Source organism: Merops nubicus, unplaced genomic scaffold (genome assembly GCF_000691845.1).
Source record: "Merops nubicus isolate BGI_N331 unplaced genomic scaffold, ASM69184v1 scaffold5029, whole genome shotgun sequence".
NCBI lineage: Eukaryota > Metazoa > Chordata > Aves > Coraciiformes > Meropidae > Merops > Merops nubicus.
Window position 1 is genome coordinate 3017 of NW_008630029.1, and position 21158 is coordinate 24174.

Genomic DNA, 21158 nt, shown 5'->3' on the forward strand with positions numbered 1-21158 from the left:
GCCCCTGGGGAGGCCTTCTGGGTGCCTGCCAGTACCTGAAGGGTGCCTGGGAGGAAGTTGGGGAGGGACTTTTGGCTAGGGCTTGTAGTGACAGGACGAGGGGTGGTGGGGTCACATTGGAAGAGAAGAAATTAGATTGGAGATTAGGCAGTTCTTCACTATGAGGGTGGTGAGATGCTGGCCCAGGTTGCCCAGGGAAGCTGTGGATGCTCCATCCCTGGAGGTGTTCAAGGCCAGGCTGAATGGGGCTTTGAGCAACCTGGTCCAGTGGTAGCTGTCCCTAGCCATGGCAGGGGCATTGGAACCAGATGATCTTTAGGGTCTCTGCCAACCCAAGCCGTTCTATGATTCTATGAACACAGTCCAGGGTTTTAACCTGTGATAAGCTAATTTGTATTTGGAATGGTCCTTAAGTTCATGCTATAATTAACACGGTTTAGATGTGCTCTTCAACACACACCTGCAATATACAAAATAATAGTAATATACTAGTTCTGGGTAGGTCTGAGGAGTCTCAGAAACTCAGTAATACACTTAAAAATGATATTTCACACCCATCTCTGAAATTTTAACAACAGTCTGAAAACTGGCACTTCGTGGCAACTTCAGTGTGCTTTACAGCCAAGTGCTCTTATTAAAGGTAAGTTAGCTTTGAAGCTGTCTTTATGATTCTCTGGAGCATACAGCACTAAACCTGCTAAATATTTCTGTTCTACACTAAATCTACTTGATATTTCTGTGACTCAGAACTATTTTGTAGTCCAACTGCATTCCATCTTGTATATTAACTGGATATGACTTAGATCTGGGAAATCATGATCATCCTTAGTTTCAACAGGTATAACTAATAGAAATTCACCTTTTTTAAACCAGAACAATCTCTTTTCTCCCTCTTTGGCAAAGAACAAACAAATGTGCACATTTGAAAATACGCACCATGCCTTATTCTTTCCCACAATACATTTTTTTTCTAGTAAACAAGAAGTAGCAGCCTCAAAACCAGAGAGCTTTCCTAGCTAAAGAATGTTTCCTCATGTTCAAAACATTTTTATATCAAGAAACAGGGCTACATTTGTCTGAGTATGAACTGTTGTGATTGTGATCAAGGAAGACAGGAACTGCTTCTCAGAGACTACTTTTCAAAATTAAGCAGCATTCACTTATACAAATAATCTAAAAAGTATCTCAAATTATCAGTAAGCTACTATTCATTAATAAAAACCTGATAAAGTGAAGAAGCTTGTCTGCTTGCTTCAATATCTAGATCACTCTAATAAAAAGTGGTAGCTCTACTACAAATCCTGTTTTCTTAGACAATTCTGGCTAATCAGTATTAATAAGACTGTATTATTAATGTCTTTTGTGTACTATGAGGACGGGAAACTGTTCAGCGATGGTATTCACAATTACACAATTCCATAAGTACCTTACAGACCCCAAGTTTTATTTTGTTTCTGTTTGCATCCATTTCTTCCCAAACATCTTTTTCCTGGGGACGCTGATGCCCAGGGGATCCAGGCAGCTTCTCTGGTGAGTCTCCAACTGGAATACCATTCTCTCCATCACTGAGCTGTTCATCAGGAAACACTTCATCTGTGTTTTCTCGCAGCAAGTCTCCTGGGATAGGAGTGGCATTGGCAATTCTACAAAAATAGTTTAAAAAAAAATTGGAAAGGTAATAATGTTGAGATTCTAATGTGCTTCTCAAAATGATTTTCTACTGTATTAAAAGGAACAAACAAGAAATACCAAGGAAAAGCATATTTCTGTAGAAAACTAAAGCTTGTATATTATTTAATATAAGCCGCCTTTCTTGACTTTCAGTTTATTTCTTTAATTCAGTCATATAACAAAAGGGGTAAAACAAAACCCAATCATTTAAAACCTGGGTTTTTCAAGGTTTTCAAAGTAACTTCTGTGAAAATTTGTTAAGAGATTGCATTCAGGCTCAACTTTGCTCCTGACTTTTCTACATACAGTTTTTTATTTAAAAAAAAAAAAAAAAAAGGCTACTTTCTTAATATAGTTTCCTTTTACTCAAAATTTGGTAGAATAGTAAGACATACTGTGTGAGAAAGAGAGATCACTCAGCAAGTTAAATGCAGTTTTAATCACTATTCTTACCAAAGCGCTATTTTGGTCCACTTACTGATAATCAAAACTTAAGCATAATGCTACCAAGATATTACATTTTAGTTACAGGTCTGTAGTCCCCTTGACATGGGGCTAAATAGGGCTAAGGCTTAACTCAGGATCTGAAACTGAAGCACTTCTACTCCTAAAAAAGGTAAGGTTAGAAGGTCAATTAGAAGTCAGTCCTTTAGAGTCACCAAAATTGCTAATTGCAGCCAAGACTATCAGTAACTCCATTGTGGTAATTGGTGTGATAACAGGACTGAATCATACATAAAAACCCTGTCAGCTTCCCTGTGTTCGACAGTGCACATCAGACACCTGTGTATTAGTAAAACCACTTTATGTCTTGACTGACTGACATTTAACACTTTATTATCTTGAAACTGGGAATTAATACATTCTACATGAAATTCTGGTGGTTTTCAAAACTCCCACATCACATCTTTCATTAATCTTAGATAAAAACAGTTACCTACTCAAGGCCTAGAAGAGATACAAATTCTTCCTCCTCACCCATAAACACCTCTTACATTCTCCAATCCCCTGAGATGAATCTGGGTATTATTAAATATCACATCTCATCCAACTTAATTACAGAAGGTCTCAAAGACCACATTAACTATTATTTTAAACGACCAAAATGTATTTCAAAATTTCCTATAAAGATACATTCATTTTCAAAGTTACAAGGAAATTGCAGCTAGTAGTTTACTGCAAGCTTACAGAAAACCATGGAGTTACTTCCAGGCAGTTAAACTCAGGACGCATCATTTAGCTTCATGAAATATGATTTAGCAAAGGATGGCCTAGCAAATTTACATGCAACTTCCTGACATACTATTTTTTATTGCTATAAATTTAGCACTGCAGCGCTGGTCTTTCAGGATAGTATAAACAGGAACCCTAAAAAGGGAAATACGTCAAAACCTCCATTCCTCTATTCAACAACCTGCAGGGGAAAAAAAAATCAATTATGAAGACCATTCCCCTTTGGTACTGTAGCTTTTTAGCTTTTTTGGTTGCTTTTTAAGTGACCACAACGTGCCTACGTACCCAATCGCAGCTGGAGTAAGACGGGTGTGTAACTGAGGTGTGGTTGAAGTTGTTGTTGTTGTCAGAGAACCATCAGTTCCACTCTTTTCCCAGTCAAAAGGGTCACTTTCAATAACCCCAAACGTTTTCATGCTGTTGTCAAACACAGACATGAGGAGCTAAAAATGAAGAAAAAAGTTAATAAGCTTCATTTTTGTCTAAGAGACAAGGCAATTAAGAAATATCCTAAGATTCTGACTGACAACAGTTTATAGGAAAAAGGACAGTTCTTTATATAATCCATTTCTCATTTTCCAAGGTTTCAAAGTCAAGATACACAAAAATCTGTTTTATTAAAAAAAAAAAAAAATTCCACAGCATCTCCTCTCAGCACCTACCACCTCATCACCAAGCTGAAGTTGTCCATTTCAGCAGACAATACTTTCTTAAGCAAATTAAAATTACCGTTTTCTGATGATCTCTGTAGGTAATAATTCAGTCTTAAAAACCCACCACTGCTGCATGTTGTGCTTGAGCTGTATATATTATAGGTACTAACTGCCAGAATGACTATCACTGAGAAAACAATCTGATGGATTCAACTTAAGGAGTCCTCACCAGAGGCTACAACAGTAGGATAGCACCTGATCCTAATAGAATACTGACTGCAAAGCAACTGTCAATTGTTTTTAGAAACCTAACTGCTTTTCTCTTCCCAAACATAGAAGAAAACTACATCTTTGAACTGCAAAGTGTCCATGGCACTAGATGCTCATTAAAATTATGTTGTGGTGTCACAGTTCATAATCACTACCAAGACTGCACAAAGAAATCAAAAGAAATTTAAGATGAAACAGCATAAAATTCTGTTATTTAAAAATCATAAAGTCAAAGTAGTAAAAATGTCTACCTGGTAATCAGGCTTTGTAAAGTAATCTAAATTAGAAATGTGGTCCAGAAAGACGTTGAATTCTTGAGGAAGATGTTTCAACATAAGTCTGTGTTCATATCTCTCTTTAATGGAGCCCACTTGTTCCTAGGAGTAAATAACACAACAAACATTAACACATCTTCATTCTCTGCTGCAACATATTCACTTTGCATCTTACAGCCATTCAACACACTACTGGCCAGAGAGGTGTAAGTAAATTGCACTCAGTAGTCCTGAGGAGGTACGTTACACTCAATAGTACTGAGGAAGGCAATTCTACAACAGATAGCAAGGTAAGAGATTCTGTCATTGCCCTCAGTACACATGCAAAATAATGTACAAATTTCAAACTTAGTATGAAAAGCCATTTAATTTTCTTCTGTGTTTGAATGCTGTCTGGTATCAAGGACTGTCATTAGATACTCCAACTCTTCTAAAAAGAGTGTTTTAATGATTTAAATATCCTGTTGCATCATCTGAAGTCCAATCACTTCTTGGTGTATATTTCTTCATCACAGTATATTGCATAAGATCAGTAAATCCTGTTTAGTGTAGATGAATAAATCAAAATCAAGAGATGCTACCTATACGTTAGCATTGTGTACACACACAATGGATGTACATGTAAGGTGTGTAATACCACATTGTCACCTACCAATGCATAAAACACATCAGAGAGTAACCTCATTTCAAGCTAATTTCAAAAGAAGTTGAAAGACGTAATAATGGTTGAACTGGGTGTTGTTTCATCACACACCTCACCTATGACATATGACTAAAGGCACTACTGCATATTAACTTGGTTCACTTTTCTTCACCAGCAAATAAATTCCCATTTTACAAATAATTAAAATAGGTAAGAAATTCTAAATATGTGATAGGTGAAATCAAAAAGTACTCAGGTGAAAACAGGAAAATTAAATAAGTGGCACATATCCACTTACTGTTGCCTTTTAAAACATTTGCACACTAGAAGCACAACCCACTTCCTACCTGGAACAGTTGGTAAAACTTGATTGCTTTTTATACTACGACACTAGCAATGAGAACTAAGACTAGAAAACACTGGAAAATGTAATGTTAAAATTAATGAGAAAGTGGTTCTTAGTGGAATCTTTGTCACAGCATTCACTTGCAATGCCAACATATATCTCCCTCATGCTCTTTGATTTCATTTCTAGGTTTACCTTATCTTTTATTTTTCTCCAAGGCAGTTGCCCGACCACAAACTCCACCAACATATAGAACAGGGACCAGAGGTCATCGTGCCGACCCATTTCCTGTGAAAAAGAAACATTCCTCTAATGCATCTTACAAATACCCATATGACAAAAGGCAAGGTAGATTATCTACTGCTCTGGAGACTTAAGTTATTATATATATAAAATTAATACAATCAATGGTACAAAACCATTTCATATAGATTCCAGCAATTACTTTAAGTAGAAACGTGCAAGTGAGATTCCATAGAAGATACAGGGAAACAAAACAGAGTTGAAGTGTCTTAAAGTAACATTGCAAATCTCTATACTGAAGGAGCTATTTATTCAGATTTCTTTAGTGTATGATGCTAAGACAACATCCTGGACATTATGTATTTTACAAAACTCTGTAAGTTAATAAATTAAAAAGGTGAAGTTACAATACACTTGAAGACCAAAGGTAACTATTAAACCCACTATTATTTCTACAAGAAATGCTAAGACAACATACTGGACATTATGTATTTCATAAAACTCTGTAACGTCACCTTTTTAATTTATTAACTTACAACACACTTGAAGATCAAAGGTAAGTATTAAACCCACTATTATTTCTACAAGAGCTTTCTTACCTTCAACTACCATAAAGTCTATTATCCTTTCCCCAAATTTGTAAGTATTAATTTCTGCATAATAAATACACACATAAGAATACAAAAGAGGAAAACAGCAACTGCATTACTGACTGCTTTCAGCTACGAGATGGCTATGAGACAGACTGAGACACTCACTCTGTTCCTATGGGCGTTGATGGATGCGTATCGTACCGTTCCTCGAAAACCAGCGACAGCTCGTGGCTGTCAAAGAACAGAAAAAGAATCTCATTGTCAGTAAAAAACCCTGTGACTACTTAACTTGGCATCTACAAAGTGAATATGGAGCCACAACAAATGTCATTAAGAGACTTTTTCTTTTATTTCAGTTTACCATGTTTCTACAAGTTCTTCTGAAGTGGAAATCCAAGTGGTCACCACAAAGTGACGTATGTCGTAGTATTTTAAACCATCTACTCATGTCACTGTTTGTTTTCCACAGGTATCAAGTCCTATTTACTTCATCACTCCAAAAAGCTATATGGCTAGAATGATTCATCTTTTTTTTCTCAAATTAAATGATTTCTTGGTTTCAACCATTAGAAGTTTGAGTTTTTCAGTGCTGACAGGATCTAAAGCATAATGATTTCTTCCCCTTTGCTAAAATACACCAATGTGATATGAACAGACAACCAGCCACCTATTGATATATGCTAGCAACATTTTCGTAAGTTGTTTTCTGAACTAGCAAACCAAAATTCTGAGGAATTCCCAAAGCAGGGAAAGCCACAGGTAAGTCTCAAAGCTGTGGCTGAGCAATAAAGAGCAAGGGCTGCACTACAGGCACCATTTAAAAATATTCTTTTCTTTTCTAGTTTCCAAGTACCAACATTTCCTCCCTGAAACTCTAGATACTGTGTGATAAGTCAATTGGTGTTTTATAATCACAGGATATTTTCCCATCCTTCATTCGTTCAAACAAAATGTTACAAAAAGAATTAGATAAGTTATAATAGTCATAATTACTACCTATTTAGAACTTAAGACAAACTGTAGTGTTGCTACTTTGCCTAGGATAAATAACCAACCTCTGCTAACCCCTCAGTTATTCTATAGAGAGAGAACTGCCAGAACTGCTATATTTGCTTTCTTTCACACAGTCTTATCTTCCCAATGAATAATTCTGTTTCCTCTAACACTGACTATGAGGAACTTGAGTTACCTTCCTCACCGCTGAGTTGTACTTAAAGGAGTCTTGGTGATCTGTTTGCCTGTCCCAGTCATATGACAGTTCTTAAGATCCTTAAAAATTTTACACACTACATGGAAAAGTCTGGTTTGACATACACACAAAGATAACCACAGTACAAAATTCTTACCTTATTAAGATAAAACACTTAAATCTCTCCCCATCTCTCTATATACCAGTATAATTTCATCTTATCCACCAAGAGGTGCTACAATAAGAGCTATCATTTAAGGACGTCAGGAGCTGCCATACTGTCAGTAACCCTCTCAATTAAACCCAGCAGGATTATGCAGCAATATCTTTAAAAAGAACTCAACAGCCCATATAATTAATGTCTGCTAGAGTGGCATGGTGAGAACTGAACCAGTGTTAGCTAAGGTGGAGAATAATTTCTGGGGTGTTCTTAACAAAAACAAGTTCTCAGACATTATTCCATAAATCTTAGGGTTTGCACGTTATCATAAAATTTAAGCAGTGCCTGGAACACATTTTGTGTTCAGGCAGGACAGACAATGGAATTCCTGTGTTAAATCTCCTAAGTGCATCATATTCCATACTGAATGTTACCCTGAATGGAGCATTAACATTGTAGTTACAGAAATTTCACAGTATCATGCAATTATAAAAAGAATAGCTAAAAATGCTCTGGAACTGCTAAATTTCAGGAGAATAGTTTTTTAAAAAAAGGACTCAAGTCTCCTTCTTAGTAGTCATGAAGATTGGCAAACCATCCAAGTGAGACTAATACAGCATCACTGCCAAGACAATCAAAACACCCAGAAAGACAAATTCAGTGAATCCCAAGAGTATCAAGTTTCAGAAGATGAAACCAAATGCTTACTGTCTTCAGCATCTAGTCTAGCTATTAGAAAGGAAGGACTGTATTCAGTTTTACTAAGTTAAATATTTCCATGCTTCTGAGAATAATGAAAAATATGAAAATATTACTTCTAGGGTAACAACTTCAATTTCTGCTTGATAACAAGTACAAAAACATTTCAGTTGCTTGACAAGCAAATTTAAAAAAGATTAAGAAATTACATATGGCATCTAAATGATCCCATTCAGTTTACAAAAACTATCTGACCTATACCAGTTCTGTCCTGGGGAAGAAAACTCTGTATAAGGAACTTCACTGTGCACCAACTCAACTGCTTTTGAATGTTAAAGTCACTGCCATCCTTAGACATTGCTAGGAAATTATTTGCCCTAAGAATATTTCAATTATCTGAGAATCACCTGGGTGGGGAAAACCAAAACAAAACAGCATGGGTGTTGCTTCTATGTATTAGCTTATCATGAAATGAATTCAGAATTCTTTACCCTAGCAAGGACAGCTAAATCCTCTTACCATCTCTTGTCTTAAAGGGTAGTTTGTATAAATCTGACTTAAGAACATACACAATTCTGTAACATTTTGTAACACATTTTAGTAATGCAGCTGGTCACTATTTAAATACTGGTATTACAATGGCACACAATAAATTAATTCTATCATGTCACTAACAAAATGAGTGATGGATCCAGTAGCTTAAATCAAGTTTGCCTGATTCAGAACAGAATTTATAGACTTCTGTGCATTTTCAAAACTCCTGAAACTTTCAGAGCTCTTTATGCAGCTCACAACAGCTCATGCAGTGAAAGAGAAATATTACAGCAAATACCAACTTCCTGAATGATACACGACATTTTTCCAAATAAAATCCCACTCTGCTATTACAGTCAATGTTAATTTGGGTTTATACAATTCCAAACTATTCCTATCCAAGCTCACCTGCCACCAACTGAAAAAAAAAATCCTATAAAACTCAACAAAAGAACCTTGTAGAAACACTGTTTACAGTATTGTCTTCCAGATACCTTATCTAGGAAAGCTGCTACCACAGCAACCAAGCTGCATTAAAGCAAAGTAGATTGACTTGTTGAGAAAAAACAGGACCTATGGCAATTTTTGAGCATAAGCTGCAGAGGGCATTTGTACTGAAGAGGTGGCAAACCCTATACTTGAATACATCTGTGAATTTTTCCTTCAGCTAGAGTAAGAAAGCTTTTGAAATAGGCAACTCTAAAATTGGCATAGGAACAAATGGTAAATTAGAGAAGAGTTCCCAGATTCCACAGAAAAAAAAGTCCTACAAAACTTTGCCTAAAATTCCAGGTATTAAATTAGTGGTATATGGCCATACAGATCACATGATTTAGCTCCTTTATTCGAATAAGGGATATAAGTTCTAAGAAGATTAGAGTTCTTCCATACTTCTATTTGACACAAAATACAATTTTCGAACCTTCTACATAATATAACTTGTTCAGATCAGTTTACATAAAGTTTTTTCTAACGTAATTAGCTTAAGCGGTGATCTAGAAGTCAGTTGTCTCAGATCTAGCTATTATCACTAAATTCTTCACACATAAGTTAAATTATTTTGAAGATATATGCATATGAAGCAGATCGAGTAACTAGGAAGAATTTTTCTACACATAAAGGTACTTTCTTATGAAACATCGGTTTTCTTTGGAGGTGGTCCTGCCCTAGGAACACATGAGAATGTCTTCAACTACATGCAGGAAAAACTGAGTTCCTGGAAAAATGAACTATTTCCTCTCAGTATGCAGGTTTGCAGATTCCTGGAAGACATAATGCTCACAAACCTGTCTATGACCACTGCTTCTTTGGAGGGGCTGTGGACGAGGCAAATCACACTCCTCAGCTCACTTAAGTATCTTATCTCTAGATAAGTGCTCCGGGCAACACTGGAAACATTATGCAGAGCAAAAAGTTAACTTATTACTGCAGTCGTAGACACTAGACTATAAACATAACAAAAGATTCATTATATTTTATCTGACACACACTATGCTTCTTCCTATCAGTCGGGCAATGACTGAGAATTAAGTGTCATTAGGTTTTGGATTGAGAAAGCAGCTCAAGCAGTGAACCCCACCTTCTTGGTGCTGCCTCTAAAGCTGAGTTCTAAAGCAAGCAGGGGGGTGGGCAGAGAAGCAGCCACCCACATTACCTGTACTTCCCTCTGTTAAAGGCAGAATCCTCCTTTGTTATCTTTTCCCTTTAAAAAGTCAATTTCCTATTTCTTTTACTCAACAGGAATGTACTTCTAGGCCTGGAACTACACACAGTTTCTATTCTTTGGAACCTTTTTACATACCAAATGGTTTCAACAATTCACATTCCCCTCCTCCCTTTCTTTTGGGATATCAGCTTTGCAATCTAATTTAATGCCTAGCATTTGTTAATACCAGTCTGAATAAATGAAAAATTCGGGGATCATCTGGGTAAGGAAAGGTCAAGCAGCTGAAATACAATTGTCACTACAATAGATTACAAATCTCAAGTACTTTTCACTGCATACACAGCTCTTCGAACCCACACTTCTACCTCTCTGTAAAACTCACATCAGACACTAAAAACCAAGTACTTGCACGTAGAACTCGTTATCGACCCACCTCCTACCAGCAGTCAGTGTGATACTTTATTTGGACTCAGATCTACCTAAACAGAAGTTGTGATTCCCAGTAATGGATTGCAGCTAGGATCCTATGCTACCTAGTTCTAGCAGCAGCTGGGTAACAAGCCAAGTTACAAGCAGACTACTACTATCTGACAGTACAATTAAATTTTGCTACTCCAAGTTCTAACAGACACAGTAACAAAAGAAAATTTAATTCCAACTGCTTGTGCTATAAAGAGCATCTTCACCTTTAAAACAGCACTATTTGATACAGGAACCAGCTCCCAAGCTACTCAGTTTTCAACCTGGAGTACTTACTTAGCCAATGTGATGCACTAGCTGGAAATAGCAACCCTTCCAAAGCTGAATCATGAGCAGACAAAAAGTCTGGTGGGCTAGAGGTGGTAACAACCTACCACGTGTCTGTCACAAACCTGAACTTACTACAGTGAGAACACAGAAGATAAATCTGTCTTGTGTAGGTTTGCTTTGCCCTGTCCAATCTTGCTTCTTCCCCTTCTACCAGGAGCTGAAGCAGAGACTCCTGTAAGAGGAAGACCACCTACGTAAGCCAGCTAATGGTCTAGCAGAGAATTTCCCCAGACAGCAAAATATTGTTTTACTTATCTCCATAAGTAGAAATTTTATGGTTGTTCTGCATTATGGCAAGTCCTGTGCTTTTAGCAGACTGGAGAACTGAGACCTTCATTTTTTACTGTTTTGTACATATCATATTAAGTATTCATAATGATAACATACACTAAAGAGTTGCATCAATCCAGTAGTAGGCGTATTGTCAACTAAGAATGAGAAGTAAAAGGTTCAAGAAAACTAATATACATAAAATGAACATACTTTCATTTTAAACTATTCAGAATAATTTTTCCTAATTCAACAAAGAATTTAGTCTATAGCTTGGAAAGAATTAGAAACTCAAGTTTCTGTTTTGATCTTGGTTTGCTTTTATTTTCACCAGGAAACGAATTTCACTAGACCAAACCATCTGTCTTTCCACTGTAACACTTTTAATTTCAAACAAATAGGACAGCTCTCAAAGACTTTCAGTTCCTACAAGGTTAACTCAAAATGGAAATTGGTGATTAAAGACAGAACCTAAATTAGTACTCTAACACAGAGGCAGACAGCTAAAATTCAATAAAAATGGGTCACATCCATCTTGAAGACACCAATCAGCTGGTCAAACAGCAAGCATTTTAATTGGCAAGTAAGCACATGCCTAGACCCAAAACTGTGCCTATGTACAGATCAGAAAGGTAGGGTGTAGTATGAAGTTAAAAATACTAAAATAATTACCAGGGCCTAAGGGAAGCAGTATACAAAAAATAGGAAAGCATTGTTTCACTATTCACAGATTAATTTTATTTTTTTCAAAGATAATACTTCATCTCAGTGGAAAAATTCTTTATCATTTTTTAAAGGACTCATACATTCCCCTGAGTATCTACCAGTTCTATAGAAAACACAGGAACTGCTGTGTCAGAATACAGAACAGACACACAGCACAGCAGAAGTTCTAAATTAAACTGTCCAGTGGTTGTCTGGATATGGTATCAGTGTTCTGCATAACACAGGAAAGGCAAAAAAACCCAATATATTCCAACAATTACAAAGTACTGTATTATGAGAATTAAATCTTTCTCATACCTCAACTATTTATCAACCTGCTTGTTCAGGCAGGATATTAATAGATTGTGTATTCTTTTTATTTTTTCACCCCAAATCCCCAAACACCAGGTCACAAAGAATCTGCCTCTCCAAGGAAAAAACCATACATGATTTTTAATTTCATTTAAGTATTCCAAGAAAGTTCCACAGAGATGTTATAAAGCAATACCACTCCACATGAAATTCATATCTCCATTCTACTTGTATCACCTTGTAAGACAATTCATAATGCTCTTTTTTCATCTTTTACATTGACTCCCTACCTGCCTTTTTCACCTTGCACTATCACACAGGAGACATCAGCTGTCTTGTCTCTAGAACACTGATTTCCTCCGTTTCTTCTTTGTCAGTAATACAATCACTCACAAGGATCATGTTCAGTGGATGCTGAAAATGGTACATATACACACTGTAAATTTTTGCCTTAAATAATCTCCCTCTATGTCCTTGAAGGAGGTTATGGCAGAGAAACATAATAAATAGTGTTATTTATTTATACCTGGTAGGTACAGGACAGTTGTATCATAATAGTTCCATAGGTATGTCACTGGTAGGTGCATCACAGCTATGCATTACTCCAAAAACTTTTGAAACCTAGCAATTTAATATTTTAACCTCTTTACTCATAAATAACGTCTGCACAAACCTCTCCAAAATAACTCCCTTGTCTTCCCTATAAGGGTATCACTAATTCAGAAATGGAGCTTCAGATGACTAATACCATAATTCTTTCACCTCATGCAGATTGTTGCCTACAGAACAAATAAAACAAAGGGCTTTTGGCAGAGTCTCTCCAGCAAATAACCATTTCATGCAGGACATTTCAACACAGAAATATAAACCTTCTCAGGTTCTCCTTGGAATTAAGGAGGGGGGTGGGGAGGGGAAAGACAAATTAGACTCCAGTCTCTGTTGACTTTGATTACACAAGGGAAAAAATTAAGGAGTATGTGTAGGTTATTCAAGTATGAGGCTATCTGTTGTATCTTGCATTGAATGGCTCTGATATTATGTAATAATTCCTTGGCTACAGAACTGAGTAATAAAGAAAATATAAAGCTGTAATAACTCATCTTTGACTCTTCAAGAGGGAAGAGTCATTTACTGAAACAAAGCTTTTTCTGTTTCAAGTAGGTCATTTTTTTAAGAAGCTATCAACTATCAAATGCTTAGCTCAGAACTGAGACGGAAATCTTGCAAACCACATCTATTTCCAAAAATACATGCAATGTAGTCTGACTGGTGCAGATTTAGTGAAGAAAAGCTGAAAACAGTGTTAAAATATTTGTTTGTCAGACTTTTTTCTTTTATTCTACAGACATGGGAAGGCAGAAGTGGGCTATAATAGGAAGGGTCTCCAAAAAATTACTGATCTTCCAACACTATTTTTGGATCTTTATTTATTAATAAAAACATTTATTTTAGAAACAAAGAACATACAGTAAATAGTTTCCTACTCTGTTTTCAGGAGCTTACTGCATTCTATTTGGCAGCTGAATTATGTCACCTACCTCTCTGTTGCTCCTTCTGTTATTTTTGTGCCATAATAGCTGAACTGATTTTGCTAACTGCCGTAACATACACAATCAGTGCAACTGATTTTCCAAATTATCCAGTTCAACAGTATCCAAACAAATTAAGATTTAGACTTAAATATTTAAAATATCCCTTTGTTTATAATTTCTTGTTCTTTCTGTGCTTGTCTGCTGATTTATAGAGAGTTCAGTACAAAACTATTATTTATTTTTAATATTTTACAGTCCCAGCTCTTGAATCTTCCCAAGAAGTGCTGAAGTAGAGAGGTGGCTGTTAGGAGGTTGATCTCAAAATATGGGATTAAGATACTTGTCCTATGGTTCACACTAAAGTGCAACTTGCCAGCTTAGTCCATCATGTCAAACTCCTCAGTAAGCCAGCAGAAATTAAAAACTGGACATAATTTAGCTTTGTTACATCACACCCCACTTCCCTGTATGTCGTCTTCTTCCCTTCATATAGATTAGAACAAATATTTCCAGATACTATTCCAAAGAAGCAGCTGAGCCAGTACAATGCTCCTCAGAGACTACTTTTGTTCCTGGCAGAGCACAGTGGTCTTGCCAGGCTAGACAGCCCAAACAATAATACAGCTGAACTGCTTCCAGATTTAAAGTTCACTGAGGCATTCAAATGACACTTTTCAGGTTATCACCACATGTTCCTCTGTTTCAGCACTTGCTGTCTTTACTTCAGCAGTAGAGAGAGAATGGGGCAGGCAAATAATATTAATTCTCAGTCACCCTTTTCCCTCTCTCCTCCTCCTGTTTCTGCCTTGCACATCCTGATACTTCATACACTCCATTGCTCTTCCTTATTTCATGAAGTCTGAACACAGATCTGGAAAGGAATAAGGGAAAATCTGAGGAGTTAAATGGAACCCACAGTGATTTGGTAAAGATCAGTTCAAAGAATTTGATAGGGAGGAACCACTGCAAGTTACACAGCCATTTAATGCCTGACATCACATCACTGTGTTCAGTGCCTTCTTCATAATAATTCCTGCCTTTGTTAGACAAAAAAAAAAATAATTAGAAATTAATTTTAAAATTCTAGTTTGGGGATTGCCCAGTTAGATATTTCATCCCAGAAACTTCTCATGCCAAGTTTTACCATGCAGAGGTCTTTGCTTTGTAACTGTTAGTGTTGAGGTGTCCAGTAGCTTTCATGCAAATGCTGAGGAGGAAAAGTTAACATTTTTGTCACTTCCCTGCTCAAAAAAATGATTTTGGAAGATAATGGTGTGTTCACTCAAAGAGACAACTTATGAAAGGTGTACTCTAGAGGATATCAATGTGTAAAAGCCTCAGAGGACTGTTACACAGATAAGAACTTAGTAACATGTTTTGCTTCCACCATTATCCTTCCCATAACTTGGATCTGTCTGTGGCAGTAAGGAGGAGAGGGTAATGGTGTTATTAGTCTGGTACAGCAGTAGTAAAGAGAACTTTTTGCTGAACCTGAGCAGATTAGCCCCATGGGAGCACTGGAAGGCTTTTGAGAGTTTCTTGTGCCATGCCTAAAGAGTCCTGTAGCTCTTGCTCCATGTCATTGCTTGGCTCTGTGCTAAGCTTGAGAATGCATGCTCAACTATTCAAGTTTTGATTTTCAGAAACAGGTTAGGAGAAGGACAAAAGGGAAGGATAAAATAGGATAAAAATTTTATCAGAAGAATAAATTTATCATGTGGATAAATTTTAGAGCAATTTGCATAAGTTTCAGTGAAGTAACAGTATGATTTAGTGACAACTTGAAGGTAAAAATGAAATGAAGAAGAAAAGCTCAAAAACTGTATTGCAAGTTTAGGCAACAAAACACATTAAATGTGAGCCAAGCAGTATAGCTAAGGAAGATGTGAAGATTTCAAGAGGAAGACTAAATATGATTTTACTTGTTTAGGTGCAATCATGCAATCCTTGGCTTATCACAGCCCTGTGTAATGCACTGTTAGGGACTGAGAGAGAGAACATTTTGGATAAAAGACAGCATAAGGTGAATGCCAGCGACAAAATGCTTCTCAACAGGGTGAAACAACCACTGAACAGTACATTTAACAAAATGACATGGGCCATTACCCTGCAGCATCTGGCTTTCAACAGTTCTACTCAGGTTTGGAAGAGAGGTCTTTTTAGACTGGTTAACATATTTTAGCCAATTATTTATTATGTACTTAATATGGAGTATCATGAATTGAAACAGCTCCCTGGAACTTTTTTGTACTACTTATTTTTTATATAATCCACTGTCATTTAATACTGTACTCATAAAACATGTCCTAGTTGTCCTTGGATTTTGCTTTAATCTGTGTTACTCAAAGCAGAGAATGTACCAAGGAACTACTGAAGATGTACCTTCCTCTTTAAATAAAACCAAACCCTGATAAATTTCACAATTTTCTGGAGTTGACCAAAGTGCTGCCAATCATTTAAATTCAATAGGCGGTCCCAATTTAAGCTAAATGCAATGTTCAGTAACTTTTCTTTAACAAGTTCTAGTATATAGGCTCTTATTTATAATAAATCCATGCAGTCAAGGCATTATTCAGGAGTAGTTACTGACACAAATTCTAAATCATCAGTGGCACTGGCATGAATAAAGAAAATTGCATGACTTTTAGTCAGTACTATCTGTGGACTGCTTCTGAGACATTTTTCTCAAAGTAATACCAATTCTTGCAGGTCAGGCTATAACAGCATTTACGTGGAAAGGAAATTGAGAAGCCTGTATGAGCAATCCATCTTTAAGCAGTCTGTGGGTCAAATTGTCTACACAGAGGACAAAAGACTTGCAGTGATCTTTTTTCTTACAACAGCATAGCTTCAGCATTGCTCCTTCAGTTCTTAATGTTATCGCACTCTTTTGCCCATCATAAAAAGCATTTAATGGCTACAGCTTCCACTCTCAGTACCAAAAAACTATGTTCTCTTCCAAACACAGAAATAAACAATCCACAAGTTATCTGCCAAGGTGACAGGAGGTAAGGTAGAATAAAATGGAAGTATTCTCTAATCCTCCTAAGCAATCAAGATAATAAGAATACTAAAAGAAATAAACAGCATGTAACTGAGATGCATAACCACTCCCAAATTTTCATAAAGTAAAAAAACTAAATAAAATAATAAATGTACGAGAAAAATTATACCTTCTATCCCTGGACTTAACTGAAGTACAATAGACTTGAAAAGCTTTCAGGGTATTTCATACTCTGCTTTGATATTTACCAACACACTTGCGGGTGGTGGCTGGCTTTTGTTTGGTTGATTTGTGGGTTGCTGGTTCTGTTTGTTTGTGTTTCTTTCCCTTTTTTTAAGAATTCAGCTTCTTCAAATATATTTCCAGGACACCATCTGTCATCCTAAAATGAAGCCTGAAGATAAAAACTCATTTGATGGAAAATCCTCAGAACCTGAAGGCACTTATCTGATTTGGTACATAAACACCTGACTAGAATAACTTGTTCATTGCTTGATGTGAACAGGTTTGTAACTGCTTCTCTAGACAATAAAAAGTTCTAAACATTTGCACTCACAATTGCTTTCACCACATTTTTTTAAGGGTCAGGCTGTCTAGCAGCTGGTGTTATCTTCTGCTTTAGCAGGAGTTAGACAATTTTGTTACTGATAGGTCACCAGCAGAGAGCATGAGGAACTCCTCACAAAATTTTGGTGGATACCCTGTTTCTTTTGGATTTGAATACTTTTGCTCATGTTTAGAGTAAGAGTTTTGTGACTCCTTTAATGCAAAGAATATCAGAAAATACAGTGCTACATCTCCTAGTAGTTTTAAAATCAGGACTTCCCAGTTTGCTGAAGTTTAAGGTTTCAGGTTTCCAGGTTAAAAAAATAAAACCTAGCAAGTTAGGTCTAAAAAACTGTAAACCTCCTTAATGCATGTTAAAAGAATGTAATTTTGATTTTTTTCATATTTCAAACAAACACAGGGAAGTTTACACACTTGAAATTAAGGTCATTCTAAACAAACATATGAGGGTCACAACTCTGTCGAAGCTCTTAATTTTGTTTAAATAACTGAAGAATGACCTAATAATCCAGTCACTTGGAAGGGCAGGATAAAGGTGGGGAGAAGGGTAAAAAAAAAAAGTCATGGAGTACCTCTCCCTTTGACCCCAAAAGCCTTATTTATAAAAAAATATAGAATTTCACAGACAAAACAGTCTTAGAATACCTTTTAGCCCAGTAGTTAGGATACCCTCAAAGAGGAAGCCCACCTTCCAAACTAAGCACCTAGCTGGGTAAAAAGGAGCATTCATCTTTGCTGAGTTTAAATCACCAGACACAGGGAATGGCTGTTAATTTGAAGAACTCTTTAGGCTGCCAGCCAGTGAGACATATCCTGAGTAAAACACAGACGTTTAAAATAAAAAGGGTTTTACCTAAACAAATATAATTCAATTATTTGTAACTTGAAGTCCCCATAAATAAAAGACCACAAACCTCAGGCCAGTGATAAAACATGTTGGTTGGATTGCTGGATTTTTAAAGAATTATGACCTCAAATTAATTTTTAACGATTAATCTGTTTAAAAGCAAAGACTATCAGCTTCTTTTTTATTTTATTTTGTTTTTTTTTTAATATTAAATTTACGAGTACCTCAAAGAATAGCTGTGGATAACACTGAGCTTCAGACAGGAGTGATGACAACTGCCCAAGAGCTAGCTCTAGTACTGATGATGTTAAGAATGCAAATGTCCTTCAGATTTTGTCCTTCAAGGTTTTCTATTTCTGTACCACAGCTGACACCTTCACTTTCCATTATCACCATGTGAATAGAGACATGTGAGCTGAAGGCTGTATGAAGTTTGGTTTACATTCAAAAAGGATCATTTATTCTTTGTCTCAAGAAAAAAAAGCAGATGCTGGTAATACTTCAGCTATCACTAGGACAATGGGAAACAAAATGGTAGGTAAAGTGACCTTTTGACAACACCCTTAAAAGCCAATAAACACTATACAGTGAATCTCAAATATACTAAATTTGCATCCTGCTAAACGTATTTCTCTGATGAGGAAGTCTCCCCACAACTAAATTCTAATTACCATGCTTTGCAGCAATCAATTCTTATCTACACCATTAATTCAGTTATTTGCTTTCTCTCTTCACCAATTTATTCCCCTGCCCATTTCCTCCTTCCTTAACAGCCTACATCAGCCCCAGCAGTTTTTGTTCTCCTTCCCACACACACTTTTCCAGGCTTTTCCATCATCAGACAAGGCTTCTCCCACCAATGAGTATTTCCACCTCCCACCAATGAGTGTTTCCATATCAGCTTCCATTCTACAATTTAATTCTGGAGACACTTGCCTCCTAGTACTGTCCTAACATGCAAAATTTAGTTTTGAACCCTACCCAAACACACACAGTACTGCTTCAATTCCCATTTTCCTCATCTTATTCCCAACTACACATGTATTGTTGTCTAAGGTTTACAAAAAGGATATGTGGTCAAAACGTGTTCCAAGCAAACAAAAATAAAATGGACAAAGAACCAGGGCTCAAACCAGAGAACAGATGCAGAAAAATCTGTTCATATGCCATTTGTTTATATATGTTTTTCCCATTAGAATAGACTATACTGAGACAGGTATTTTATGTTTCACATACCACACTTGGGTTTTCAGAATAATTTCATTCTAATAAAATAGTACTACACCTTCAATGCACATGAATCCATGTGCAAGAAAACAGATTAAAACTACCCACTGCAAGCAGTGGCCTATATGAGATTAAGAGTGAATACATTTGCAAAGACTTATCTGCAAGGTTCATACCTTTTCTTTATGATACACAGCTAGAGTAGGTGGCAGAATGGGTACATTTCATCTGTACTCTAAGGCACATAACACTAGTGCTACCTGCATCTAGAATATGAAATCTGTATTTGCATTAAAGATCTTGCTGGAAAAGGTTTAAGTTTTTTCATGACTTAACTCAGATTTCAAGTTCTTTAGCTAATAAAACAAGGTTAAGTAAATTGCTACACTCTCATTTTTAAACAAGCACGAATTATTCTACACCCTTCTAATCAACACCACAATACACATCTGTCATTAGTTCCTTTCTTACATCCTTCACCATCCTACAAGCTGCAATAAACTTTTTTTTTTATATTTAACTATTTTTCTTTCTGTTTTGAAGATTTACCAGCTGAAGCAGACTACTGTAGTAAAATGATACTATAATAAGAAAACTTCAACTACAATTATTTATTTTAAGGCTAATAACTGGAACAAGTGGGGAAACTGTCTCTGCTGACTGAATAACTCAAGAGAATCTAAAAACACTGTGTCATTAAGATGAACAGTGAAGACATTTCCCTTTGCCAGCATGTTCAGCTGCTGAGGCAGACTAATAAAGCTTGAACATAAACATTTTCATTACGTAAAATCAACTCTCAAAGTTCTCCTTCCCATAACTTCTTGAAATGAACTCTTACTCCTCTTTAAAAAGAGGGGTGATGTTCTCCCATAAGGAGAAAGCTGAATTAAAAGTTACAGTCCAGATAATGATTATGGAATACCAGAAAAGATGAGTCTTTCTCCAACACTTGCTGTATTACACTTATAATCAATTCTATCCCTTTTGATCAACTTTACAACAGATTATCACCTTAACAGTCAATGTGTAAAAACAGGACGTAGATACTCTGCATTCACTTTGTAGAGAAGGGAATAAAAACAGGCATAACTAAAATATTTCACTGCTTTCTTAACTAGAGTCCTGATATTGTTAGAGGAAGTAATTATGGAGTTCTGCAGAGAGGCCATAAAATGCTATTTCAGCTGCAATGTGGGAGAAGAAGCTCATGTAAAACAGCAAAAAAGGCAAGGACAGATGTTCAAGGGAAATAAGGAAGAATAAGGAAGAAATCTGATATTTGTTTTTACAAATAATAAAAAAAAACACACTTCTATGTTTATAGTAATTTATTCTCAATTTTAAAGACTGATAGAAGTCCCCTGCTCTTTAACTCTGTCATCCTCTATATTGAAAGCTTGGGTCAGATGGAACGGATGACACAAACAACACATAATTGGCTAGGTCACTGAGTTAATTAAATGAGGAATAACTAACTGAATATTAAGAATACAAAGAGACGCTTCATCTGAATCGTTTGTGTCCTTCAGATGTGTAAGAATGAGTGTGTCCTGTAGCAGTAATTCATACAAAGACTGCTGTTTACTGCCTTCAAAAGGTTGTGATTGCGCTGCACTTTTCTTGATAAAAGGATTCCAATATATACAAAAATGTGGGAATAAATATGACATTAATACCTACAGAAGCAATTTCTTAGATTCCATCAC

The 21158-nt window shown here is 36.2% G+C and overlaps 1 protein-coding gene across 1 annotated transcript in view; it reads right to left on the reverse strand.

Moving 5' to 3' along the window:
- Positions 1-21158, reverse strand: part of TTBK2 (tau tubulin kinase 2) — a gene marked incomplete at its 3' end in the record, with an annotated part of 44580 nt that overhangs the window by 2186 nt on the left and 21236 nt on the right. The window contains exons 6-10 of the mRNA XM_008947119.1: positions 6093-6158; positions 5287-5379; positions 4079-4204; positions 3190-3347; positions 1427-1643 (exon numbers count right to left, since the gene is read on the reverse strand). Of these exons, the coding sequence (XP_008945367.1) occupies positions 1427-1643; positions 3190-3347; positions 4079-4204; positions 5287-5379; positions 6093-6158 (660 nt within the window). The remainder of the gene's footprint in view (positions 1-1426; positions 1644-3189; positions 3348-4078; positions 4205-5286; positions 5380-6092; positions 6159-21158) is intronic.